Source organism: Acanthisitta chloris, unplaced genomic scaffold (assembly GCF_000695815.1).
Source record: "Acanthisitta chloris isolate BGI_N310 unplaced genomic scaffold, ASM69581v1 scaffold19718, whole genome shotgun sequence".
In the NCBI taxonomy this organism is placed as follows: Eukaryota; Metazoa; Chordata; class Aves; order Passeriformes; family Acanthisittidae; genus Acanthisitta; species Acanthisitta chloris.
In genome coordinates this window covers 228-18,813 of record NW_008685583.1, presented here as the reverse complement: position 1 = coordinate 18,813, position 18,586 = coordinate 228, and the positions used below count along the sequence as shown (strand labels likewise).

Here is an 18,586-nt window from a genome sequence, read left to right as displayed (position 1 = left end):
ACACACCATACATATACATACTATGTATACATTGCAAATTTGGCACTATATTCCAGGCCTCTGTGTCCTACAGCTAAACTGTAATTATAATAGTATTGTAATACTATAGTAGTATTATAACAATTACCATTCCTTATCCCCCATCCTTTCACCCCATGCCCTATCCCCACCTAGTACCTGTGTTAAGCACATTGTGCATTCCTTATCCCCTACCCCCATTCCCCATTATAATACTATAATAGTATTATGATACAAAAAAATCACTCCAGTGGGTTAAAAAGACCTTCTCCAGTGTATACTCTGAGCATGCAGAGGAATTACCTGGGTAATTTGTATGGAAGTGACTAATTGATAGAGGAGTTTTACTTGGAAAGTAAGTGACTTGAGTTTCTTGGTATACACAAGAAGTGTGGAAAGTCTGGTGGGATGTGCTGGATTCGTGGAATATGCCAAGCACCCAGGCTGCACTACTCTAAAATAAATAATCCAGGTCTCTCTCAAGTGTGTCATTACTGGCTTGCTGCACACCAGGGAATGAATCCGATTTTGTGGACAACAAAACTGACATCCCCAGGGCTGGAGAGCAGTGCACTTCCCTCCTATTCCACCATGGAAGGGAGAACTTCTTTAGTGAGATATGCTCCCCTTGCCTTGTGAGGGTGTTTTCCACTGACTAACCCTCTGCTGGAGCAGGTGGTGATTCACCTTCCAGAGTGAGCAAAGTGTCTTGCCTCCGAGGCATAGATGTATCTTGGGGTGACACCCCATGTGGCTGCAAGGCTTTGCTTCAAGGTGAAACAAGCAGGACACATGAGGCAAAAGCTCATTACAGTTAAGAGGATTTGGTGACTTTTGGCCAAAGAGTTTCAGTTTCCATACCTAAGGAGGATTTTGATGTCTCATGAAGTATAACCTGTGCAGTTGGGGCTGTAGATGAATGCAGAATTGCTGGAAAATTTACTTGAATTCACCATGAGTAACAGGTTATTTCTTTCCCATAGGAAGATGGAGCTGTCTTCTGGAAAACTTGCCAAGTTTGCTGATGGATCTGCTGTTGTTCAGGTGAAAAAAAGCAGAAAAAAAGTAGTTAAAATTTGTGCAACTTCAAAATTTCTGCATCTTGAAAGTAAGATGCAGTTAGGGATCAAAGCCTGTTATATATTGAATATAGAGCCTCAGGTGGCAATTTAATCCCTAATGAAGGTACATTTGTGTTTTATAGGAAAATGTTATGCAAAATAACGATGTGAAGTGTGGATTTATGTAGTGGTTTTCTGCAGAGAATAAATCTTATTCGCATTTTAGTTTGCAAATAAGTTTAGAACATCAGATGTTGCTTTATTTGCAGGTAACTTCAATTTTTTCTCTTTCTTAACCCAGCTAGGTGACACAGCAGTGATGGTCACAGCAGTCAGTAAAACCAAGCCTTCTCCGTCTCAGTTTATGCCATTAGTGGTATGTATTAATGACAAAATTAGTTTTGTGATAATCAGTGGTAGACTTAGCAGCAGTAATCCTTAAATAGCAGAATTCAGGATGCTGAGGGGAGTGAGGAATGCAAACAGTAGACTACAGACCTTAATTCAGAATAGCAGTTCATGATAAAATGACCTATAGTTGAGGGATGAGCCCTGGATCTTGTCTGCCTTGACTTTACCAAGGCTTTCCACAAAACCCTGGTGAACTGTGCCACAACATCCAAGCTCAGATGCTATGTTTTAGGTGTGTGGAAAATTGGTTGGATTATGAGGCTGTGATTAAGGCTTGGAACTAGATGGTTTGGGTTGGAACTGGATGATCCTTAAGGTCGTTTCCACCCCGATTCTGTGATTCATATTCCACCTACAGGCTGAGGAATAGTGAGTCCCTCAGGGGATCTATCCTGGAGCACAGCCTGCTCCATGTGTGTAGCAGCGACCTGGAGTCTCTGCTCGCTAAGTTTGCACCAAATGGGAGGGGGTGTGTGCAGATGGCAGGCTCAGGAGCAGGGCTGCCCTCCAGAAGGACCAGGGTCTGGAGGAATGGACTGACAGGAATTCTGTAAGGGAAAACACAGCCCTGAACTTGGGGTGCACAGCACCCTGGACATTCCATATATGATGAAGAATGGGAGAGTCCATTTGGGCATCAAGGCAGCCTTGAATAATGTCATCCAAAGTATGACTTGACCCTTCTCTGGGCAGGGATTGGATTATAGACCTTTGGAGGTTTCACTTCTGACCTGGGTGTTTCTGTGGCTCTGCAACAGGTACTGGTTGTCTTTAGGTATCTTTTATTTTTGAAAGGTTGACTATAGACAGAAAGCTGCTGCAGCAGGAAGAATTCCTACAAACTACTTGAGGAGAGAACTTGGTTCCACTGATAAAGAAATTCTTACAAGCAGAGTAATAGGTAGGCTGAAATATTTACCTATTACAAAATATTTAAAATAAAAGTTTGAAAATGGAGTAGTTTATAACTGCTGTTTGCAGAGTCAGATGTTTCTGTGGTAATGTCAGAAAACAAACTTGTAATTTCCTGTTTATCAAGAGTGGTTGGAATTTTAGGATTGTATATGTCATGCTGAATTTCTTTCAGGATTCTCTGCCTTTTTTTGTTTGTTTGTTTGTTTGTGTCTTTGATTTAGACTATTTTGTCAGTTTCTTGTGGGGTTATTGCAAGACAAACTAAATACTAACAGCAAAAAACAACTTCTTAGAGCTTGACTATTTCTTTTCCTGTTTATCAAGAGTGGTTGGAATTTTAGGATTGTATATGTCATGCTGAATTTCTTTCAGGATTCTCTGCCTTTTTTTGTTTGTTTGTTTGTTTGTGTCTTTGATTTAGACTATTTTGTCAGTTTCTTGTGGGGTTATTGCAAGACAAACTAAATACTAACAGCAAAAAACAACTTCTTAGAGCTTGACTATTTCTTTTGCAGATAGGCAGACCACTCTTTTTTTTCCAGGAGGTTACTTTTATGATACACAGGTAGGTCATGCTACCTTCAAAATGGAAAACTTGAGGGTGGACAATGAAAATGTCACATGATACAGGCACTGTTTTGAGAAAAATTATTTCTGTTAGCATCCAGGAGGAGTTTAAACTTTGAAAAACAGTCAAACAGTGCAATGATGCTTTGTAGTTTGTCATCTATTTGTCCGAAGTTATTTTTATTACATTCCAGTTTTCCATCTTGTTATCGAGATACAGGAACAAAATTGAAACCTCCTCTGTAAAATAGAGGAAAGAAAGGCCAATGGTAGATATTTTATAAGCTATGATAAAATGTATTAGTGGAGTTTTTGTCTACTTCCTAATTTAAATGCCCGAACAAATTTCCATTTGCAGTATAAGCTTGTGTAGATATGTGGAATGTTTTGTTTTACTGTCCTTAGCTTTGTATTGACATAATAAAAATGTATAGGTCAAAATTATTCATTGTCTTTTATCTTATGCCAGATCCTTTGTAATCTTTTAGCAGTAGATGGTGTCAATGATCCTGATATTCTGGCAATTAATGGAGGTAAGGAGACTGTGAGGAATTGCTACTTGTGTGGGATTTATTGTGACCCATCTTTTCTAATACAGATCTTTCTCACTTCATTCTAGCTTCTGCAGCACTTGCATTATCTGATATCCCCTGGAATGGTCCTATTGGTAAGTAAATATTTGGAAGTTAGAGATGATTTGAATGTAGTGGAAGACTTAGACCACAGTTCATTCTTTCTTTTTTTAACAAGAAGCTGAATCTAAATATTGAATTTCAAGCACTTATAATAACTTTACAATGGATAAGATTATTGCACTTCAAAGGATTATTTTTCCTGGACTAAATACACTTCTGGGAGGATTTATAATCCAGAAATAGCGTAGTATAGAGACCAATCACTTCATTTTTTTCTTAAAAGAAATTTAGTCTTGAAAATTGTTTTGAAAATAGCTGGATAAGAATGCTTTTCTTCCAGGAACGCTGGAGGAGATTTAATTAATTGTGAATATTTTGGGGAAGATAAATGATCTAGCCAAGAAGAAATACTTAGCTGTATTTTCCTTTCAGTTGCCTTTCTTCCTAGAAAACATGTGCTCAAATGACTGAAAAACCTCAGTAGACTCACAGCAGTGTGTGTAATACAACTTGGCATCATTTGCCTTACCCAATAATAGTACCCCAAAGAAATTTATGACTAGATAATTTTATCTTCCAGATTTGTTCTTAATATACACTCAATTTGCTAATATTTTAAGATTAATTTATAGGCTGGGTTTAGATGTATAAATTTCCAAGTAAAATGATGCCTTAAAGAACTTCCTTATTAGAATAATAATTCTCTGGGGTTTCTTTGTAGGTGCAGTAAGGGTAGGGCTGGTTGATGGAGAGACTGTTATCAATCCAACCCGAAAACAGATGTCTTCTAGTGCTTTAAATTTAGTTGTTGCTGGAGCTCCACAGAGCCAAGTTGGTAAGTAGCTTCATTTTTATCTGTTGAGTGCTTGAAAATCAAGTAGGTGCCTCTTGGCAGATACTGTCCTGATCTTTGAAACTTGTATTTTTACACAATAGTAGGAATAAACAACAATGATAGGTAACTTTTGGTTAGGTAAAATAAATTCTATCATACTTTGCAGTTTAATGTTGATCTGTATTTCCTCAGATGAGTTAAATTGCTTTTGAATTACAAAATAGAAATTTAGTTAACTTAACTTTACGTTGATAGTTATGTTGGAAGCAACTGCTGAGAATATATTGCAGCAAGACTTCTGTCATGCCATCAAAGTTGGGGTGAAGCACACGCAGCAGATAATTCAGGGGATTCAGCAGCTGGTGAAGGAACGTGGTGTTGTCAAGAGAACTGTGCAGAAGTTATTTATGGCTCCTGAAGAGATTGTGGAATGTGCCAAGAAGTAAGTTCAGAGCAAATAATGTAAACCTGAATTCTATTAAGGGAGCCAAAATGCTAGGTAAAGATTATTTAATTGAATGAGCTGTGATGAAATAGTGTGGGGAGTTTGTTTAACAGCAGAGCATGTTTTCAGTGGTCAGAATTTCTGCTGTGTTTCCAGAGGAACATGGCCTTCAGCCCTTTTGTTCTATGCTTAGCAAGGAGGACAGGGCAAAACAGACCCAGGGAAATAATACTGTTCCTGTGGAATGGTGCAAAGAGGAGTTGGGATGTTGGCTGGGATGAACCTTGCTGTGGAAGTGATAATTCATTCCGGGGGGGTGGCAGGGCAGCTGGAGCTTGCAAATGCCAGTCTGGTCCTTTCATGCTATTAATGAAAACAAATACTTAGTCCCCAAAAAACCCTAATTAGTGCTTTTTAAGATGTGTTGTCAAAATTTCTTCCTTTTCTTCCTCAAGACTTGCTTCTAACAAGATCTATGCGGTGTTCACAGATTCTAACCATGATAAAGTAAGTAATCCAAGCACGATATAATTGTTTTTTAATTAATATCATAATAAAACTAGTAAGATTTTGTTCTTTCAGCTAATGTTAATATAAACTCATTTCCTTCTCTGCATATATTAATAGTAATAATAAATTGTTCTGTAAATTCTTGACCTCCCAGAATATTTGTTCACAGTAGACAGAGATGGAGAGACTCCCTTTTTACAAGGAGTCACACAGAAAACATGAGGGGTGATGGGTGTAGGTTACCCCTGTGGGCACAAGAGGAGTATTTTTCCCAATAAGAACAATCAGACAAGGAATTATGTCCTCAAGGAGGAGGTGAATTCCCCAACATGGGGCACTTGTAAAATTCAGCTGAACAGAGTCCTGAACCATCTTGACTAGTCTGTACTTTTGCCAAGAAAGGTTGGACCACATGAGGTCCCTTCCAACCTGGTACTCTATGATTGTTGATCTTTGAATTTGTGTGGTAGTCCTGTTTCCTATTCCCTGAATTTTACAGACTTGAAAGCCAAACAAAATCCCAACAACCCAAACCTTTGTTGTTATTCTGCTGTGTAGAGTTAACTGGTTGCAAATCCTGTGTTCTAGATTTCAAGAGATGAAGCAATTAACAAAATAAGGCTTGAAATAGAAGAGCAGCTGAAAGGTATTAGTTTTTGTTCTCTTAATACTTAGAGAAAGCTTAAATGGAGTTAGCACTGCTTAAGAGTTCAAGTTCTATAAAATTCCTCTTCCAACTTCAGCTGCAATTTCTTTTCTATGCCCAGAAAAATTTCCAGAGGCTGAGCCTTATGAAATCATGGAAGCTTTTAATATGGTTTCAAAGGATATTTTTAGAAATCTTGTTCTGAATGAATATAGAAGGTAAGTATGTCAAACTCCTACTGAATAATATTTCTCTCAGCTTTTAATCCAAGGCTATGGTTTAATTGATCTCATAATTTCTCCTAGGTGTGATGGGAGAGATTTGACCTCCCTCAGAGATATTAAATGTGAAGTGAATATGTTTAAAATGCTTCATGGATCAGCCTTGTTTCAAAGAGGTCAAACACAGGTAGTATCATTTCAACATCAGAAATTATAAATCAGTTATCAAAAGCAGAAAGATTTGTGTCTTTCATTTAAATGCCAACTTTGCTTTTTCTTCACATCTAAATAGTAATAAGTGGAAATGATGTAGGTTGGTATGTAGAGGAGTGCTAAATTGTGCATGTCATGAGCTATCTTTAAAAGGAACTTCATATGGAACGTCAACTAAAAAGGGAAATTGTACAAAAGAGATTGCATTAATGAGCTAATTTTCTTCTCTTCTTTGCCAAAAGTGTCAGCTGTTGGGTGGATTGAATTAAGATTGTACTCAAGATGTGTTCTATATTTTTATAGCTCCTTTTGCTAGAAGACTGTCAGCCATTGGTCTAACTTACTACACTTATTTTGGGTGTTAGTTGCAAACAGTGATTTACTCTTTGGCGTTGTCCCTCTTAGCCCACTAAAAATAACACCTGCTGCAGGTCCATGTGGGAAACAGACTTGCTCTGTAGCACAACATTGTGGCTGCATCTGTCCCTGTCTCTTAAATTAAGTATCTCAGTTTCTTAATGAACAAACTGCTTTGGGCTCCTACCAGGTTAAGAAGCAGTAAATGAGTATTTTTAATCTTGTAAATCTTGTATGATCTTTACAGACTGTTAATAAAGTTTCTGTGGCAAATAAACAAGTTTGCAGCACTGGGAGGTGATGGCATATTTGAAATCCTTCTTTGCGATTCTTCATAAACAGTAAAAGTTGTGAAGAAGTGTTTGAGCAGTTTGTTTATTTGTTATTTTAGGTTCTGTGTACAGTTACATTTGACTCTCTAGAATCAAGTGTAAAATCAGATCTTATCTCAACAGCAGTGAGGTATGTATATGTTGTGGTGATGAAAGAGGGTGAGCATTAAAGAATGTTTGATAGAAGTTCCTTGAATTTTGACACATGTATATATTCATTAAGACTGCAAAATGTGTAAAACTAGACTTCAGACTTTTCAGGAAGTCATGGCAGTTAGTTTTTGTTAAGGTGACATTAATTCCAGGTGACACTTGAAACCAGAGAGTATTGCAAGTAGAATCCAGGCTGGTTTATATTTTCAAAGTATTTGTGTTCTTTTTTTAATGGAGCAAAGAAAATTTAATTTATTACTGTAGCAAGCAAGTCCTTGTGCTGATTACACTTTATTGTTCAAGGCTGAAGTCAAACTCCTTCCCTTTAAAGCTGCAGTTCAGTGATCTCATCCACCAGCTAAATTCTTTTGGCCTGGAGGTGTTTGTCCATATTCAGTGATTTTGGCAATTGTGGGTGATCAGCAAATGTATTGATTTGTTGGTTTTGGCTGGGTCCATCTGTAAGCACAGCAATATAATATTGAATTGCCTGTTGTATGTAAGACATGTTTGCTCATTTTTTTTGACATGGTCTTGTTTTTAATTAATAGTGGAATAAAAGATAAAAACTTCATGCTGCATTATGAGGTGAGAGTTTTACTGTGTCACAGCTTTCTGCATGATTCACAGAAGGGCTTTGTGTCTTGCTTGTAAAGGTGCAGTTGATCACTTCCAAGGACATAAATTATGTTTAGCTTTGCTAAAATGTGTTTATTCCAATTCATGTGTGGATTTATACCTCAGTTAATGAATAAAAGTGCTGGTTTCCTAAAAAAGCCCTAGGTAACTTGTAAATTGCCATTTTATACAGCTTTTTTAATATCTTAACATTAGGTGAGCTCCTTAAGAACAGGTTATGACTTAAAGCAGGATTAACCTGCTATTATTTTTATTGAACTTTATTAATATGTTCAGCTGACATGCTACACCAATAGTAAGGAAGTGCTTTTACATCTCAGAGTTCTCTCAGCCTTTGGAACTTGCCCAAAGTATCTCCTACAGGCAGCAAGCATATCTTGTTCCATTATCTATGTGACAGAAATAACATATCTGCTATGTTGTTTGACAAGTTTTATTGGAGGAAGCTTGTTGTGTTGTTTCTCAGCTACCTTGCAACTGCTTTATTCTCTTTTGTTCTGTGGAAGTAGAGCTTTACTAAACATTTCCTAAACTGGCCCTGGTTTGCAAACTAAGTGGCTGATAGAAGTCATGTGGTGGCTTGATAATTTTGGGACGTTTTTCTAATTTGTTTTTACCTTGAGATGCACAAAAAATTCCAAATCTGTTTTCTAAGTGTATGTTTTAAAATGGGAGAGAAATGCAGGTTAATTTTCTGTCTACACATTTTTTTACTCCATAGTTTCCACCTTATGCAACTAATGAGATTGGCAAAGTTACTGGTATGAATAGAAGAGAGCTTGGACATGGTAAGTTCAGATTAGAGAAATCCTATGCCGTAAATTTTAGTATTTTATCTGATTTTAATTTATGGATCACTTGATGGGTTTTGATTGTTTGTTTTCTAAACAGGTGCACTGGCAGAAAGAGCTTTGAAACCAGTTATTCCCCAGGATTTCCCATTCACAATAAGAGTTACTTCTGAAGTCTTAGAATCAAATGGTATTATGATCTTATTTTAATCTAGTGCTGGAGACTAAATTTGGTTCTTAAAAAACTGAAGTTTGACCAACTTGAGTTATAGGCATGTAAGGGCTTTCAGTTTTAATGTTCTAAATATCTCTACTGCTGTGATCATGAACAATTGACATTTTGTCCCATTTGCTTATCAGCACAGTGTTATTATGAGGTGTAAACATAAATTCTGAGTTTCATAAAATGGTATTTGGGGGCATTTTTATGCTACAGAGTGAGGGAAATAAATCAGTGTGTATGGAGACCCACTTTTCTGTGTTTAATTCCTTTCTTTTCTCACATGTTTAACTCTGTAGGGTCATCTTCAATGGCTTCTGCGTGTGGTGGAAGTTTGGCATTAATGGATGCAGGTAGCAAATACAGCACTTAGAAGGATAAATTACATATGATAGTGTGTTACAGGATTCGGAAATCACCAAAGACTTCAAAACTGCATTTTTGGTTTTTTTTTACCACTCTTAGGAGTTCCAGTATCAAATGCTGTGGCAGGTGTAGCTATAGGTCTCATTACCAAATGCAGCCAGGAAAAAGGAGTTATTGAGGACTATCGTTTACTGACAGACATCCTGGTGAGTGTTCCTAATGGTGGTGGGGTTGCTGCTGCTTAATTCTGTATTTTAATATCTTTTATGGCTTTCTTTTGTAACATTTTACCCAGTTCATTCTGAAACATATACTCAGTGGGTTTTTTAAGCTTTCTTAAGCTCTGTCTTTCTAATTAAGTTTGTTTTTTCTCATGGGAGAAAAAGATAAATAATTCTTGAATACTTTACTGAAAAATGCAATCTATTGGATGGAGAATGAGCATTTGGAAGAGTTGCTGGGGAGGAAAAATGCACATTATACAGCCACTGACAGCACAAACTCAGCTGTGGATCTGTTGTTCAGAACTAGTCCACAAAACCTTTTGATTTCTAAGGAGAAGAAGGAACAGTGTTAATCATAAATAGCAAAATAGGGCTGAAGAAAAACTTGTAAGTCTCAAAAGTAATCCCAAGGCTGCAGAACTACTCTAGTTTTTTGAAACGTAAAATGTGTTGTTAGTATGGTGTGATTTGGCACTGGGATAAAGTTACTCCAATTTGCTTTTTTTTTTTTTTCTGTCTGTGCTGGCAGGGAATTGAGGATTACTATGGTGATATGGATTTCAAGATGGCAGGTACTAATAAAGGAATAACTGCCCTGCAGGTATTGTAACATTAAATCTTCCTAAAAAAAAACCTCTGGGAAAGTAGTAAAAAAGCTTTCCTGACATACTGATGCCACTTCTGTCTTTTTGTATCAGGTTGATCTAAAGCTGCCAGGAATCCCAATAAAAATTGTCATGGAAGCTATTCAGCAAGCTACAAGTATGTCTATATTTGTATTTGCACTCATTTTGTCATAGTAAAAGAGAAATTGTATTAAATTCAAAGTTTGGTGAAACTAAATAATGAACTATTTATTTTTTGTTTTCATTGTGGAACCCCAAAATGGCTTTGAACTAACACACATTACATGATTTTGTTTAGATCCAAGAGAGTAATGGTATAAAAAGAACAGCAACAGCAAACTCTCATTTTCCATAAATTCAGCTGTGTTTACTAGTGAAATTTACTGATACCTGGATTTGATGTATACAGCTAAAATATTCTTGAACCACATGAAAAACTGAAGCTACATGCTTTACTAAGGCTTTAATTAGTTGAAAATTTTTCAACTTCATTGTAACAGCAAGATTTTAGTTAGAGCAAATAATTTCTGTTCAGTGGTACATCAAGTAGCTCAGCTGAAGTTCCAGGCCAGTATATCATAGCTTAACCGATCAAAGCTACACCCTCTTGCTGTTATCAGCACTGATTTACTTCAATAGTACCCTGAAACAGAACTGTATGTGGTGTTGTTCTAGGCTGCATGACATCAGTAAATGTGCTGAAAGCATGAGCTCTGTATAGACAGAACAGCAAACAGGCACAGCCTGGAAGTGTGGTCGGTTGATGCATTCTCAAGTTAGGCAGGAGGCAGGTTTTTATGAAGGGATGTGTATCTATAACAAACTGTATAAATCTATTTTAATCTTGCACTAAGGTCTTGATTCTTTCCTTCCTTCTCCTTCCCCTCCCAACTCCTACAGCTGCCAAGAGGGAGATTTTACAAATTATGAACCAAACACTGGCAAAACCCAGACCTAACAGAAAAGAGAGTGGACCAGTTGTAGGTAATGTTAGTTGTGTGTTGGGATGAATTAATCTCTTTGATAATTGCTTTTTTTAACAATAAGCTGCTGCTTAAAACAGCTTTTTTTGTGTAATGAGTCTTTATTATATGTTTCTGCTGCTCTCTGTGGAGGGTTTTTTGTTAATTTGGGGGGGTTTTTTTAATTGTCATGTGTTAATATTTCACTGTACACCAGAAAACAGAATGAAAGTTAAGTTTTGTGAAACTCTCAAAATCGGAATGGATATAGATGTCAGTTTCAGTATGGCTTAAGGTAAATTCCAGTCATCAGAGTGTATTCTGGGCCTTCATTTGTTTCAGTTTTTACAAGTAATTACATCAGCATTCAGCAAATAATACAGGTAGCTATAGCAGATTAAAAGCTCAAGGAATGTGTCTTTTTTTTTTTTTTTTGTGATATCTTACAAGATTGTTCTATTTAACATTTCAAAGTGTTTTTAAATGTTCTTTCAGAAACTATTCATGTTCCATTATCAAAAAGATTAAGATTCATTGGTCCTGGGGCTTATAATTTGAAAAAACTTCAAGCACAGACTGGTGAGACATTCTTGATTCCTGTGATAATCTATCCTAATGTGTTTCCCTTTGTTTCAGACTTGTATATTTAGTTGTTTCAATGCTCAGTGCAAACTAAAAAGGAAAAAATACTGATTTCTGTAGAATATCAGGTAGATGTTTTGCTTCAGCTGCTTTGGACTTGAAGCCTTCTTAATGCTCTGGTTAGCCTGATTAATGCTTTTCAGGGGATTGGGGTGGAGAAACGGAGGAAAAACAATACTTCCCTTTGGTTGCAAGCCTGAGCAGTGTGCTGGCCACAAAACTAGCCTAGAGGTGCAAAGAATTTTACTGTTCTGGCTCCAAAATACTTAAAACACATCAGCTCCTAATGAAAGCTATAGTTTGATTAAAAATATCTGGGAAATTCCTTCATAAAACTAAATTCCTTCAAGAATTTTTTCCTCTCATAAAACAATTATAAAAATAATCCTGTGTTCCTGTATGGACCACAGGTTTGTCCAGGTAAGGATACCTGTAACATGGTTGTCATTCATCTGCATGTAAAGATGTTCATTGCCTGAACTGAAGGAGATTGAAAACAATTAGAACTCTGAGGCCTTCATGAGTCTGAAAATGATTTTGCTCTATGCAAGTCTTTACTGAATGCAGCTTTTCTGCTTAGTGGAGCAGTAGCAATGTCCACTGAAATCCTCTCATTAAATTTCTCTCTCAGGTGTGACTGTAAGTCAGCTGGATGAAGAGACATATTCTGTGTTTGCCCCCACACCAAGTGCTATGCATGAGGCAAGAGAATTTATTGGTGAAATCTGCAAAGATGATGTAAGGACAGACTCCTGTTAGCTTTTTCATTTGGCATTTTGTGAATTTGTGCCTTACTGTTTTCTTCTTTTCTCTCCTCCACAGCAAGAAGTTAATTTGGAATTCGGTGCGGTTTATACAGCCACAATAACTGAAATAAGGTATAAAAACTGCTCTGGAGTTGAAGTAGAAAAGAGTTTCTTTACATAGCTGTATTCCTGATACCTAAATAGGATGTGAGGTAATTGATATTTAAGGGTGCCAGACTTATGCTGGTGATATTCCAAGTAAGGAAAAATGAGTGGGCATGTTGGTTGATAGAAGATTTTTAAAAGGAGAAGAGTAAAATTTTGTTTATGACAGGTTTAGTAATGATTGCTTTGGGGAGAGTAATGCAGAGTAAATTACATACAGACTTTTCTTGATGCATTTGGAAATAACTGTACTGTTTTCTGTTGCAGAGATTCTGGAGTGATGGTAAAACTGTATCAAAACATGACACCAGTATTACTTCATAATTCACAGCTTGACCAAAGAAAGGTAATACATCCTTAAACAAGTGTAAACTAGACACTTAAATTTGTTTTTAACTGATTATTGTGACAGTTAACACACTTAGTGATGTTCTAGGGGCCATTCTCAGGCTAAAAACTGTTAGATTAGCAGCACCTTTGTGTTTAATTCTGCTTTCCCTGTTCTTAAAGATGCAAACAGTCTAAGTGGTGATGCTTTTGTGCACATCACCAACATCTTGAGCTCTGCAATACTTTGCTATGCAGCATTTATAAACCTGTTGTTCCTGCGGTAGCGCTGAGCCACTGGGATTGTCTGAAGTGAGACATGAAGAATCCCTGAAAGAAGGAACTTCTATAATTAACCTCACAAAACTAATCACACTGATGTAATTTTTTTTTCTGTGTTCTAGATTAAACACCCTAGTGCCCTGGGATTAGAAGTTGGACAAGAAATTCAGGTAATTACTTTTTTTAACTTTGAAATGCTAAAAAACTGCTGTTCGTATTTTCAAATTTGAGCGAATTCTTTGATTTTGTGTTTATGAAGGAAATGTTTTGCCATATGGCATTCCCCATTTCAAATAAGTTTTATTCGGTGTCATACTCTTGCTATCTAGGCACCACATTATTTGACAGAGCAATATAGGGTAAATTATGCCTATTGTTTGTGGCTTTTCTAGCATCAAATTGAAAATACAAAACCAGACCCTCACCTTTTAAGGAAAATACTATTTACAGCTCTTGAAGTTGGTCAGTCTGAAAGTAGTTTCTTTTCTTAACAGGTGAAATACTTTGGCCGTGATCCAACTGATGGTAGAATGAGGCTTTCACGTAAAATTCTGCAGTCACCAGCCACAGCTAACCTTAAAACCCTGACTGACAAGAACAGTATTGTCCTGGGGGGAGGTACTGTTTCACAGACATCTACGTCATCCCAGTGACAGGTGAGGCCATAGGAACAAATTAAGCTGACTCAGAACTGCACTTTCTCTGCAGGTATTGTAAAGAATTGCATCGGTCTGGTTTTTGTATCGTAGTTATGTCTCCGTGGTGTGCACATCCTGCTTGCCAGTTATGTCGTGAGCTAGCAACTGCCCTTTCATGTACTATAATTTGAAGAGATACTGTAAAATTAGTTCAAATGCCTTGACAGTTTCAGGCATCCTAGACAGCCTGTTTTGTCCAAACAAGCTTATTTGTTCATCTGCAACATCTGTGTATTTCCTTTTCTCTACCTTGTCACCATTCTTTAATAAAAAAGCAGGGTAGAGGAAGGGCATAAAAAATAAGCTGTTTTCCTGATTAAATCAATTAGTGGAGTCACTCTCAGTCAGTTAATGAAATGGCTAAAGCTCTTCCTTGAAACTAGTTTTTAAGCATGAATTTGATTTATGCCTCAGCTTTTTCAAAAACTTGTGTGGGTTTTTTTTGTTCTTTGCTACTAGAACAGAAAGGTCTCTGATCTTAAAGTCAGCAGTTACACAGTGAGTGGCAAATGGAAAGGCACAATGCACCAATGATAACTTGAGGCAATCTAGGAATGACCCGCAACAGGAGAAGAAATAAAGTTCACTGAAGAAATTTTGATTTTTAGGGAATATTTTTTAATTTCATGCCTTGATATAATGAGTTGGTTACAGAGTTATTTTCTCTCTCTTTCAGGAAACATCAAAAGCTGTGATAGTTCATGGAAGTACAAGTGACCTTTGCTAGAGTCTGTAGATATCTTGGCAAGAATCTGCAGGTGGATGGTAGTGGATCATATTTTAAAGTAGACACTATACTTAAAGGTGATGCAGAACTGCAAAGTCTTCAAATTGATTAAAAGCTAAAAACAGAAACAAGCAATGCTCTTATCTCGTGCAGCAAGGGTGAGATGGGAATGTGAGAACACAGACTTCTGTAGAGTGAGGAGCAGATTACATTTCAGTGCTTAGGATTCTTCTGGCTATCAACTTAAAAATGTAAATATGAGAAGCAGGAAATGAACAACTATTTCCTGGGAGAAGGAATTATCCTGTATACTTGGTTGAGGGGCACACTTGACCAAAGTTCTACTGGCTTTGCAGTGTAAACAATTGAAATGTTGAGCAGAACATCAAGACTTAGCAGTGTCACCTTTAACATGATTGATGCTGTTTCAGATAAATACGTCTACAGCTGTTGAGACTTGACTTGCTCGAATATCTGAGCAGCAGGGGGACGAAACAAAGAACCTGACTGAAACATCATCATTAATTATCTGGGTTCATTAACACAGAGCTTTAAAATATATAGTTAAAACATTAAGACAGTTATTTTGGAATAAACAATTGATGTGATAAATCCTCCCCCTAAAACACCTTAATTAAGAGTGTCAGAATCCCTCTATTGATTATATTCCATCAGTGAGTTCACTGATCTCTTTTAGACTTCAAAACATTTCCCAGGGGTTCAGGAGAACAGCTTGTTTTTCCAGGGTGAGGTACAGACTTTGAAAATCAAAGAGGGTCCTTCTGACGTTCGCCAGTTTGTATGCAGAACTGATAAGAAAATCAACTTCCCACTTGATGACAAGTGGGCTCTGAATTTTCTGAAACAAAAAAAGCAAACACTGGGGAGAGGAGAAATGTGAATGTACAGTAAAAATTGCTTTTTTTATTTTAAGTTAAAATGTTAAAGAAGAAATAAATCACTGTCATGCTTCTCTGTAGTTGTCTGTCTTTGATCATGTAAAATTGAAAAATGGATTGAAAAAAATATTTCCTTAGCAAACATTTCCTCTTTTTTGAGGACTGTTTTCTGTTAGTAAGAATTCCAATGTCTTGCTTGTTGTGACTTAATTGATTGATATGTCATTCATTACATATCCTGAATAGTGTTAATAAATTATGTAGGCAGATGTTAAAGTGCCTGAACAGAAACTCGGATGTTTCCATAAATGTTTTCAGAAATTGACCTCCCCAATCTAAGTAGTTTTTCAAAGTTTATCTTCCTTTATAGCAAAATAATTTCTGTAAGACTGCTTTTTGGTGCTGGTCTCAGTAAATCAGCTACTGGAGTGCTGAGGGATTGTCTGTCTGTTAGGTGATAAAGGAGGAAAAAGACTTATGTTCCTGTGGCAGAACCTGTACAGTCAGCCTGACTTTCTGCACCTGTAACAAGCTTCAGGCCCTATGGGAAGGGGCGTGGAAAACAACAGGCTTGGGAACTGTCTGCGAGGAGCACAAACCAGCTGCTCCTACCTGAGGAGAGAAGCTCAACAGGAGCCAAGAATTGAGTAAGTGCCTTCCTGGAGGGAAGGCAGGCTGGCTTCAGCCATCCCGGCGTCACCGGAGAGCCATCGGTAGCGACAAGTTGGACTGTGGCAGGAGGTGCTTGACTCTCAGGTGGTATCAGCTATGATCAGAAAGCAGGTAGGTTAATTAATGCTTGAGAGAGCAGCCCTAGTGTAGTAGCTGATGTTTTGTGTTTGAAATAGTCTTTTTTTTTCCTTTTTTAATCTCTGCTGCTCTAGATAATTAGCTTCTGTAATGACTCATCTTAAGTGGAGCCATTGAAAGGAATTGCCTTTGAAAGTGAAACTGCAGCATTACAGCAGGTCAGGAGGGCCAGAAATGCCTTTCTTTGACATAGCTGAAATTTTCACACAGGCACAAAGAGCTGCGCTATCTTTAAAAGCCAGCAATAAATATTACAAGTGCTATAATAAAAGCATAACAGCTGGCCTAATTGTACTTCTGGGATTACGTACCAGAGGGAATGATAGAGCCACTTTATTTCACTCCAAGAAATTTTAAGTGATTTAGGAGTGTCTTGCTTCTGAAAACAGCAAAAAAAATTAGAGCTCCATGCTGTGACACTTGATGACTTGCTCTGTCTGCAGCCTACCCTAACAAAATACTCTGTTTTGATGAAGACAGAACTCTTACAGCTCATCACTTTGTGATAATAGGGAGGGATGAGCTGTGGGCAGGTGCAACACTACAGTGGAAAATGCTGCTTTGCTTTCTGTGCATCTTACAGTGCAGAGATTGGAATGTATTGCTTTCCTGGTCTTACCCTGTTTTTAAATCTGATATTTAAGAGTTGTTTGGGCAACTGTTGCCCGTCTCCTCCAGGCAAAGCCCCCAGAACTGACTTGCTTATTGTAGTAGATGACAGGATCATGCTGGTGTTTATAACCCCCATCCTGTTCTGTGCAAAAAGAAGCCCCACATCTGAGTGAACGTAATCCAGGTGTGTACTGAAGTGATGTGTTTCCACAGAGGTCATCAATTTTATGCCTGGAGGGGTCACAGATTTATTTTACAGCTTAACAGGCAAAATAGTTTTTCACGCTAATTCTGGCTCGTGTCTTCTGCTTCTTCTGTAGCTGTTCACCATGATAGATAAGAATTTGTCCAGAATGTTCTGCTGTGCTTTCTTCCTAGTCTTATGTATCTGGAGAAGTATTGCATTTGATCTTGAGTAGAAGTCATGCTTTATTTTTGTGCATTTGGTTTGAAGAGCTAAAAGGCACAGATAGAATTCATGCAGAGGGGAGACAGAGTTTGTGAGTGGCAGATGTCCTGAGGCAGCAATGTGCTGTGGCCACTGGGTTTTGTGGTTTTTTGTGTCTTTTTATTGAGCTTTCACAAAGGCAGAAATATGCACCATGTGTAAAACCTTGAGAGGATCCATCTATGTAATGTGCAAAAGGCCACTGACATGTAGTGGGGAAGGCTTGCGTGGAACCTCACTGCAAACTCTGTGATTGGTGAAATCCCTGGTGTAATGTGGTCCTTTATACAGTTACTAGCTTATTTATCCATAATGATGCACATATCCTAAAGTATGTTCATATACAGCTAAAGATAAATGTATATGAGTTCTCAGAGGTGTATTTCACAGTCGTCATCTTCTGCAAAGAAAATGATCTTAGAGGCCTGTTAGAATGAATATCAGAGCAAAAGCTGAGACGTAATGTTATATAGATGTAAATTTGCCTAGAGAGTATTTTCCTAAGGTATGGAAAAGTTGCGCATAGTTACTCAGAGTGCCATACTCCGTAGCTGACTTTTTCTTTCCCTTCATCTGGAACAAGGTTGAACTTACACCAGAGAAATGCCAGTCTTGTAAATAAGAGCTATACCGGTGTAACTGCTTTCACCATGAGGCAAGAGCCAGAAAAGTCTGGCTTTGTCTGGGAATGAGGCACACCCTGGCCTGGGGAGCACTCGCCCTCCCATCTGCCTTCCCCTTCGGAGCCTCAGAAATTAGGTTGAGACGCTTTCACGCTGCCCCTCATCCCTACATCCTGGCTGTTTCACAGAGCTGCACTTCTGGTGTGCTTTTGCGTCCTTTTCCCCCCTATTCCCACGCAAACGCTGACATGCAATTATTTTTTATTAGTAGTACAGAGGAAACGTGTAGGTGGTTTTTAGTGTGGAGGACGAAGATGAACAGACTCCATGATGCCTGGCAAGTGGTCTGTCTTAAATCGTGCGGTGTTTGTAAGGAGTAATTAAGCACGTTGCTCTCATTTTGAAGCTTCACCTTCAGTTTAGCTTTCGAGCCTCGCGTACAGCTGTACAGAGCAGGTAC

At 37.7% G+C, this 18,586-nt stretch overlaps 1 protein-coding gene across 1 annotated transcript; it reads left to right on the top strand.

The window, feature by feature from the left end:
• The first annotated feature begins 919 nt into the window (after nucleotides 1-919).
• On the top strand, nucleotides 920-14,841 carry PNPT1 (polyribonucleotide nucleotidyltransferase 1). Its single transcript, XM_009079827.1, has 28 exons — nucleotides 920-1,062; nucleotides 1,381-1,455; nucleotides 2,286-2,391; nucleotides 2,921-2,970; nucleotides 3,442-3,505; nucleotides 3,592-3,639; nucleotides 4,329-4,442; nucleotides 4,698-4,884; nucleotides 5,343-5,394; nucleotides 5,986-6,043; nucleotides 6,165-6,261; nucleotides 6,349-6,451; nucleotides 7,226-7,296; nucleotides 7,871-7,907; nucleotides 8,680-8,746; nucleotides 8,850-8,939; nucleotides 9,269-9,322; nucleotides 9,435-9,541; nucleotides 10,089-10,160; nucleotides 10,258-10,321; nucleotides 11,086-11,169; nucleotides 11,643-11,726; nucleotides 12,421-12,527; nucleotides 12,612-12,667; nucleotides 12,968-13,046; nucleotides 13,432-13,479; nucleotides 13,804-13,965; nucleotides 14,684-14,841. Exons 1-27 carry the CDS (start codon nucleotides 934-936, stop codon nucleotides 13,960-13,962), a joined length of 2,262 nt encoding a protein of 753 aa, XP_009078075.1. The 5' UTR covers nucleotides 920-933; the 3' UTR covers nucleotides 13,963-13,965; nucleotides 14,684-14,841.
• The last annotated feature ends 3,745 nt before the right edge of the window (nucleotides 14,842-18,586 follow it).

Bases quoted from the DNA above. Each gene is read 5' to 3' on its own strand.
- PNPT1 (XM_009079827.1), top strand. From the start codon at position 934: ATGAATGCAGAATTGCTGGAAAATTTACTTGAATTCACCATGAGTAAC. The intron at 2,392-2,920 runs GTAGGCTGAAAT...TTTCTTTTGCAG, and splicing joins TCTTACAAGCAGAGTAATAG to ATAGGCAGACCACTCTTTTT. The intron at 9,542-10,088 runs GTGAGTGTTCCT...CTGTGCTGGCAG, and splicing joins GTTTACTGACAGACATCCTG to GGAATTGAGGATTACTATGG.